This window comes from Gavia stellata, chromosome 2 (genome assembly GCF_030936135.1).
Source record: "Gavia stellata isolate bGavSte3 chromosome 2, bGavSte3.hap2, whole genome shotgun sequence".
In the NCBI taxonomy this organism is placed as follows: domain Eukaryota; kingdom Metazoa; phylum Chordata; class Aves; order Gaviiformes; family Gaviidae; genus Gavia; species Gavia stellata.
The window spans coordinates 68902136-68910883 of NC_082595.1; the positions used below are offsets into that span (position 1 = coordinate 68902136).

At 38.6% G+C, this 8748-nt stretch overlaps 1 protein-coding gene across 2 annotated transcripts; it reads right to left on the bottom strand.

Moving 5' to 3' along the window:
- Positions 1-4400: 4400 nt before the first annotated feature.
- On the bottom strand, positions 4401-7871 carry FUT9 (fucosyltransferase 9). Of its 2 annotated transcripts, none has more exons than XM_059835704.1 (2): positions 7861-7871; positions 4401-5493 (listed from the first exon to the last, which is right to left on the bottom strand). In XM_059835704.1, exon 2 carries the CDS (start codon positions 5478-5480, stop codon positions 4401-4403), a length of 1080 nt encoding a protein of 359 aa, XP_059691687.1. In that variant the 5' UTR covers positions 5481-5493; positions 7861-7871. The 2 variants fall into 2 exon arrangements, with proteins under 2 accessions (XP_059691687.1, XP_009808358.1); XM_009810056.2 differs by lacking the exon at positions 7861-7871 and adding an exon at positions 7383-7419 and having other exon boundaries at positions 4401-5488.
- Positions 7872-8748: the final 877 nt, after the last annotated feature.

An 8748-nucleotide genomic window follows, 5' to 3' on the forward strand; every position in this document is an offset into this window, starting at 1 on the left:
CAAATTGGCTGTATTGGCTATAGACGGTACTCTCTGGTACAATTGCCAAAGGCAATAAAAACATACTGTTTGAAACCCCAATGCATTAAAGCATTTAAGATGTTCTTAAATTTAAGCACGTGCTTGAGTCTCATGATCATAGCTTAAGCATGTGCTTAAGGTCTTTCTTGAATCAAGTTCTGAACATGTTGTTGCATGAGGACTTGCATGAGGACGTGAAGATTTACTTCAAAATCAAAAAAGAAAAGACAATAAGAATAAGGATCCTTGAAGTCAGATAAGAAATATGATTATCTTACTGACAGACTTCACTCTTCTCCCAAATGTTATTTTTTGTCTAATAAAAGAGATAATACAAGGCCTACAGGAGTCCCATTCTTGAATAATCAGCAATAGTTATTGGTTATTTAACTGAAGCTTGCTTGATTAGAGATGGGAGAAAATTACATGTTATGGTGGTTTTTTTAAAAGCCCAGTTTGAGAAACAAACACGAGTAGCTAGAAACAGTAAGTAGCTGTTTACTGTGCTCAGTAGTGCCAATTTCCCATATCTTACTCAGCCTGCGTGAACTCTACAAATCCCCACATTCATGCTCTCTCAGTCCAACTTTCATTTTATTTGATCTTCTTAAAAGACAAATATGTTGCTGAATGTGTCTTACACATTCTGCGCGCCTCGCTCAGGCTGCTTGTTCGTTGTGAGTACAGCCATCTCAGATGGCAAGAGGTATTCAAAGAAACTGGCAACCAGGATTCACTAAGGAATGGAGATCTCATACTGAGCAAGAGCTACTGTCGTCATTGAATGTCTGTGAAATGAAAGGAAAACTCTGCTTTGGAAGGATCTGCTGCCAGTTTCGTCTGATGTCTGTTCACATTCAGTGGGGTAGCAATGCACCTGCAGTTAGTATTTTATCTGTTTTGGGTCTTATTTTCCACACTGAGAAAGGCAGTAATGTTGATAGCTCAGTGCACAACAGAGAGCCTAAAAACATCCAAAAGAAGCCATTGTAAAAGAAAGAATAATGATTACTCTCTGCCTTCAGTGACTGCCCAGTTAGCTTGTGACAAGTGCCTATGCAAGATTATTGTGGGCTGGCAAATATAATGAACTGAATTCCTGAAATAAAATTATTGAGAAAATAGTAAGAATTGGTATGATTTCTCATCTTTCTTTTCCCTTTTCTTGTACAACTATCTTCTTTTGCCAGCGGTACCAACGCATAAAGAATACCTTGTTCTCTATTTCAACTAATTCCATGTAATTTACTTTTCCATAATTAATCAGTTTTGCCCATTCTCCTTCACAGTGATTTACTGTTTGAGTCTATTTATGCTAACTGTTCATGTAGGATGGCTCACTGAAGGAGCACAGACATCACAATGCTTAATGTTATATACAGGCTGGAATCAATCTTCCTTGAGTTAGGTGTGTAGGTCTAGGTAGACTGCCTTTGTGCATGCATGGAGTCCAGATGTTTTATGTCCATTGCTTCACATCATTTACCACCTAGGCTGGATGTGCCCGAAGATGCTTCATCTTCTGTCAGCAAAGCTCTTTATATCCAGAACTGCTTAAGGCTTGATACCCTTAGATCACCTTAAAATCTTCATAAAATTGCTGGCTTACTTATGTTCCAGCCCACTCCCTTCAAGAAAGTCCATGAGGCATTCGGGTCATGTGTCTTGTTTAGGATTTGGTCATGATTCTTGGTCATTTCAATCTGGATTAGATTTCTCTCCTCTTTTTTTAATCTCTGAAACAATTTTAGCAATGTGTCCTGAATGCAAAGTATACAAGCCTTGTGTGGAGTTTCTGTGAAGAGAACAACTCTCTTTCCAGTTCCATCAAAAGACTTTCACATTTCTTAAAATTCAGCCCAAGATTAGCCATGCTGACTGGATCCAGTGCTCACAGGGGTAATGACATTACTTGTAGGCTTAAAATTTAGTATGTATTTCAGAACTTTCCTGGGTATACACTGATTGATATTTGTAGTAACAAGTCATATATCTTATTATTGTGCTTACTTGTTGCTAATATAAGAATCTATTGGCTGAATCTTGATGCCAAGAAACCAGTCTGATTTGACATAAGGCCTTGTAACACACAGCACAACTCCCACTATCTGAAATGAGGAATGAAATAAGGGACTGTGCACGTTCACGAAGGGGTGAATGTACTTCCAGTGAGATCAATGCAAAGAACTTCCAAATTCCAGCATCAAGCGAATCAGATTATCCAGCCAAAGCAGTGGCATATTCAGTGACTGAGAATTTCACAGCCCTCCTGAAAACAAAAGGTATGATGTCCTATAGGACAGACTGTAGGCAATAGCTACTTGCCTTCAAAACAACAGAAATACTACTTACATTACATCCATGTCAGCACTTTGTTTTTAAGAGGCTGGGTTTCATTATATTGCATTAATTTGCCAGGTAAACTCATGTTGTTTCATACTGGAATGCTGGTGAGTTTAGAAGGTTCACAGTATATTGCAAACTAGCTTTTAAAGACAGCAATAAATAGTATAAACAAATATCTGAAGGAGAATACAGCTTTTGAAGCCATAGGGAGAGCACAAGTGTTTCTATAACCTTTCCCTGGAGTTTTCTGTTTTAGAAATTTAACTACATTACTCTTACAGTCTTCTGAGTTTCTATTCCAGCCTGGGGTAAAAAAATAATCTGACAAATCACCTTATCTTTTGCTAAATGTTTATCATTGTTTATCTCTTATTCCCTTACTTCAGCAACATTGTTGTCTGCAAGTGTAATCTTAAGTACTTGATCAACTACTTTGCTTGCTCGGGGTCTTATACATCACATAAGCTGAAGTTTTTCCAGTTAAACTTTTTTTTTCAGTAGAAGGTGTGATTTGGAACATTTTGACCTGAAAAACCAAGCTGATTGGCTTTCACTTGATACCAAAACATATCTGTACATTTATGTCATTAAACCAACCTTGTACATATGAATGTATATAGCAATCAGATATTTAAGTCTTAGCTGAAAGAAAAAAGTAGTAAAATCAAATGACATATGTTAAAAGTAGACATTTTAAACAATCGTGACAATCATCATATTTTCGTATTTGCTATCAGAGCAAATTTAATACTTAAGAACCAATTCATATATTGAAATTTTGATAGCAACTGCTGCTCTTAAGAGTGCATTTGTTTATATCTGTTACATAAAATATTTTCAAAAACCAAAATTCATTAGCTTAATAAGTTGAATGGTTGAATATGTCAGCCTGATAAATAACTTCCTGAATTTCAGCATATTCCTTTCAGAAAATGAATGGTTTGGTCATTTTTTTTCCACATTCATGAGTCATAACAGCAAGTAGTCCAGCTAAAATTAAAGTTCAACAGATCTTTACAGAATTGGGGACAAATTCACAATTATTCAAGAAATTATATGAGAGAAATTGCTAAAATTTCTCAACAAGCTATTTCTAAAAATCTATTTTTACCAGCTGAATTCAGTGCATGAGGCTGATGTAATCAAACACCTATGTTAAAATCTGTTTTTCTCTGTATCAGTGTAACACCACTTACAGCCCTGGTTCAGTAACAATACTTGAGATACAATGAGACTTAAGGACATGCTGCATTTAAATACACTCAAAAATTGGATGAATCTGGGCTTTGATCACTAAGGTTGTTCATCTTCTCTATATCTGACTTCTTTATTCTTCGGAGGATAAGGACAGAAATATTCCTGAAGTAACCTAATGGAGCTATTTGTTGGGAATCATCTTATTTCTAGAAACAAAGACTGTCTACTATTGTAATACCTTTTAAAAACTATATTTCTAGGTTCATCACCCTTAAAAAGGGGTGCAATTGATCACACTGGAATAATGGTAGGTATTGAAATTTACCGTATTCTTAAAATGTAAGATAAACCATAAAAAACTTCACTGTCTTTTGAAATATTACACACATTTCAGACTGGAACAGCAAATTATGTTCTTAAAGTTCTCTCTGGCATTTAAAAATTGTGTCCTCATTTTCCAAATAGGTTAAACAGCAAATGTAATGTTAAAAATAAAAAAGAGATGTTAAAAATGACTACTTTAAGTGTAAGACTGGGAGATATTTCACAGAAAATTTGGAAAATCTTGTTTAAAAATTATAGCAAACAATCAAATATTCTTCAGTGCACTTTACTAGTATGTACATTATAATTTAAAACCGCGTATTGATGACTGCTGCTGCTGATCTTTTAAAATGTCTTACAAAATATAAACAGGATAGCCAAGAGAGGCTAGCTGATAAACCATGACATAAGGTTCTCTTTTCCTTCTTTTTTTTCTCTTTTCCTTTCCTCTCCACTTGGGCTGAAGATTCTTCTGGCTTCTTCAAAAAAGTGTGTGCACACACACACACAAATTAATTCCAAAACCATTTTTCTAAATTTCCAATGGACTTGTATTCCTGGTGTCTTTTCACATGGTCACAAGCAAGACATGCGTGTGATTCCCAGAACCTAGGAAGATGCACTGAGAAATCCTTCTTCCAGTTGAAATAACTAAGGTACATCTTGTTATTTTTGTCAAGCATCAGAAGATATTCTGCCAGCTCTCTGGGGGAGAGAAAATCTTCCACATGTATGAAAGAGTCTGCTGGAATGTAATTCTCATAGTTTTCTCTGGAAGGGCCCAGCACAACTGGTACTGATCCGGCCAGAAGAGCATTGTAAAGTTTCTCAGTAATGTAATCTTTGTGGATTGAATTTTCAAAGGAAAGGTAGAATTTGCAAGTGGAGATAGTTGGAATCAAGTTTTTATCATTGACGTAGTCTCCAAAGGCTTGTCCGTAGGTATGGATTTCAATGTATTTGCTAAGCTCATTGTAATACTTGACTCGAGCGTGCTCCGGGTTCCAGTTACTTACAACCCAACAGACCAAGTTTTCCTTACTTGGCACTTCAAATGTAAAGGAACTTGTACCGACCATCATGAAGCCATAAGGCACCTGAATATCTGAATCACGCCGGTAAGTCAGAGTCAGGTTAAAGAGGTGTTCGATGCCACTCTTTTGTGGAGTATGAGTTGGAGACTCCAAGTTCATCCAAATCCACTTCTGGAATGGTGGCCTGGCTTGCTGAGGTAAATTAGTCAGATCCCAGCTAATGTCCCTGTGATGAATGAGAACAGCATGGGATCTGTTATATAGTGAGCGGTCAATAGTCAGATGGCACCCATGGATATTGAACATTGTTTGGCACGATGTTAGATCAAATGTCTGACCAAATGGCCAAACCCAGATCAGAATAGTAGTTTCATTAAGATTATCAGTTTTGGAAGAAAAGAAGCTTTTCATTTTCAAAACTGAACTGGCTGATTCTATAGGACCAGAGATCCAGCTATTTGTTGGTTTGATATAAATTAGTATAAATGCCATGAAACAACCAAGGACAATGAAGATAATAAAAAATGGCCGGAAAATTCCTTTAGATGTCGATGTCATAATTTGTTCTGAGAAAAAAAGAGAGGAAGAGAAAGAGAGAAAATAACATCAGGTATTAAATTACATATATATGTCCTGTTAAAGCAATCAGACATCAGACATCAAAATGGATAGAACTTCAATATCACTGAGCTGTAACCTCAGAAATTTCCTTTGAGTGGAAAGGGTATGGGTTCTTGTATGCTATTCATGACAAAGTGACAATATTTCGCTTCATATTAAAAGCTATTTGACATAAATTAAAAGCAGGATTTTAATACATCTCATACTTGATATAAATCAGTATATATCTTGAGAAGTCTTTTTGCTTAGAACCTAGGCCAAGAGTTTAAGAGACACACAAGACAGACAAAATTACCCTTTGATTCTGTCCTTATGTCTGTGTAAGTGATAACATACTGCAGATTTGTTCCATTCATATTTGTGTGTATATATGCATGGAGGATGTAGGATTAGAGGAATGAAGAATTAAAGGACTGGAACTTTAATTCTGTAATCAATTAGACTGTTAGAAAACTAGTTAATGCCTGATGGCTACATGGGGCTGAACATTCATGCCTTCTCCAGAGGACTCCTAAAATAGCTAGGGAAGGAAGGTGGCAATAGAGGTTCTCAGATCTTCTGTTCCCATATGCAGCCTCACATAGTTCCCACATAAAGAAAAATGAGTAAAAAGATGTCCTTAAATGTTTGATTATGTTTTTATGCCACAGCCCTGTGTTAAAAATTGGTTAAAGTAGAGATATGCTGCATCTTTGTGAGGTACCATTTTTTCCAGGGGGAAAAAAGGGTGAGGAGTTCATATAGCCTCTTTTGTCCTCTTTTTGGTTCTCTCTTCCTGAGAGAAGTGACAAATCTCTTTCCAGAACTTCTCTTCTGTATGGTTCTTGTGAAACCTAGCAAAGTTAGGGGTTGCTTATTGCTAACCTTTGTGCCTGAACATAGCCCTGGAACTCAGACGTGTTCTAAAAATAAAAACAGTTAACCATGTAAAGAGCACTATGACATACAAGGAAAAAGAAGTGGAAGTTAGTTACCAAAAAGAAGTGTTCTGAATATACCAGCCTACTGTAGGAAGGTAATTCTACAGTGCATTTCAATGACTATAAAATCGGTCTGATTTTCTTTTTCTCCACATTTTTCAATTATTTGGGTTTTTGTTAGCTTTACTAGCTAGCTCCACAAAAATTTTTATAAAAATTTTTATAAAAACCCCACCCCTAAATACATATTTAAAATATACTCTCTCTATATATATATATATGAATAAACAAAAAAAATGAATTCAAAGTCACAGAAAGCAGAAAGATAATTTCAGGCCTTTTAAGCCAGTTTCATAGCTCATCTCCTCCAACCTGTGAAATAAGCAGTTAAATTCAGAATGAAGACATGGTAGAATGTGATTCAGAGGTCCATTAATGCAACGTAACTTTGCTGCTTTGTGAGTGTAAAAACTGATGTGTGAGTGTAGAACTACAGTTGCAACAAAAATGTTTTCACATTCATTGTTGAGAAAAGGAAAAAGGAGAGAACATCATGCTTAGCTTTACTCTATCATTATATCTTGAGGAAAAAGGAATTTGCCACAATGTCTCCCCTGTTTTGGGAAGGCAGATGGTCTTAATGCTGGTTTTAGTTACTGTGGTGGGTTAACCTTGGCTGGCTGGCAGACACCCACCCAGCCGCTCTCCCAGCCCCCGTCCTCAGCAGGACAGGGGGACAAAATAAGATGAAAATCTCATGGGTTGAGGTAAGGACGGGGAGTTCATTCACCAATTACTGTCACAGGCAAAACAGACTTCACAGGCAAAACAGACTCAACTTGGGGAAAATTAATGTAATTTATTGCCAACTAAAATAGATTTGGATAGTGAGAAACAAAAACAAAAGTTAAAATAATACCTTCCCCCCCCAACTTCTTGCCAGGCTCAACTTCCTCCTTTATTCCCAACTCCTCTACCTCCTCCCTGCCCCTGTGCAGTGCAGAGGGATGGGGAATGGAAGTCTGCGGTCAGTCCACGATTCCTCTCGGCCGCTCCTTCCTCCTCATGCTTTTCCCCTGCTCCAACATGGGTCCTTCCCATGGGATACAGTCCCTTCAGGAAAAAAACCTCTGCTCCTTCGTGGGCTGTCCATGTGGTGCAGTTCCTTCAGGGCATATCGCCCTGCTCTGGCATGGGGTCCTCCCCGGGCTGCAGCGTGGATACTGCTCCACTGTGGTCCTCTGTGGGCTGCAGGGGAATCTCTGCTCTAGTGCCTGCAGCACCTCCTCCCATCCTCATTCTCTGACCTTGGTGCTCACAGGGTCGTTTCTCACGTTTTTTTCCCCTCATTCCTCACTGCCTGTCTCTTTCTTAAATACGCTTGCCAGAGGCGCCACCATCTTGGCTGCGGGGCTCAGCTGTGCCCTGCGGTGGGTCGGTTGGAGCCGGCTGGAACCGGCTGTGTCCGGCACAGGACAGCCTCGGCCTCTCCTCACAGAGGCCGCCCTGCAGCTCCTGCTGCCAATACCTGAGCACCCGCACCCAATACATTTATATAAAATACAGCGGTATGTTGAGCCTGACTCCTTTGTCTCGGCCCCTTTCTTTAAGACATAGTTTAGCAGGTCCTCTCCGCTATCAGCAAAATGATCCTGAAGGGAGTAAAGGGCAATGTCCTGGTTTCAGCTGGGACAGAGTTAATTTTCTTCCTAGTAGCTGGTATAGTACTGTGTTTTGGATTTAGGATTAGAATAATGTTGATAACACAGGGATGTTTTAGTTGTTGCTGAGCAGTTCTTACACCAAGTCGAGGGCTTTTCAGCTTCCCATACTGCCCTGCAGGTGCACGAGAAGCTGGGAGGGGACACAGTCAGGACAGCTGACCCAAACTGGCCACAGGGATATTCCATACCATATGACATCATGAAGAACAAAAAAAAACCTGGGGAGAGTTGGCCAGGGGGGGTGCAGCACTGCTCAGGAACTGGCTGGGCATTGCTCAGCCAGTGGTGAGCAATTGCATTATGCATCACTTCTTCCGTATATTATTTTATCATTATTATTATTTTCTTCTTTTCTGTCCTATTAAATTGTTTTTATCTCAACCCATGAGTTTTACCTTTTCTCCGATTCTCTCTCCCATCCTACTGAAGGGGAGTGAGCGAGCAGCTGTGTGGTGCTTAGTTTCTGGCTGGGGTAAAACCACAACAGGGAGAAATTGTTGTGTCCATGGCTTTTCCACTTATCCACGTCCGTTTAAATCCCTCTGAAAAAAATATGTGGTT

What these genes read in the sequence shown, in the direction of transcription:
- FUT9 (XM_059835704.1), bottom strand. Translation starts at nt 5,480, where the DNA reads ATGACATCGACATCTAAAGGAATTTTCCGGCCATTTTTTATTATCTTC.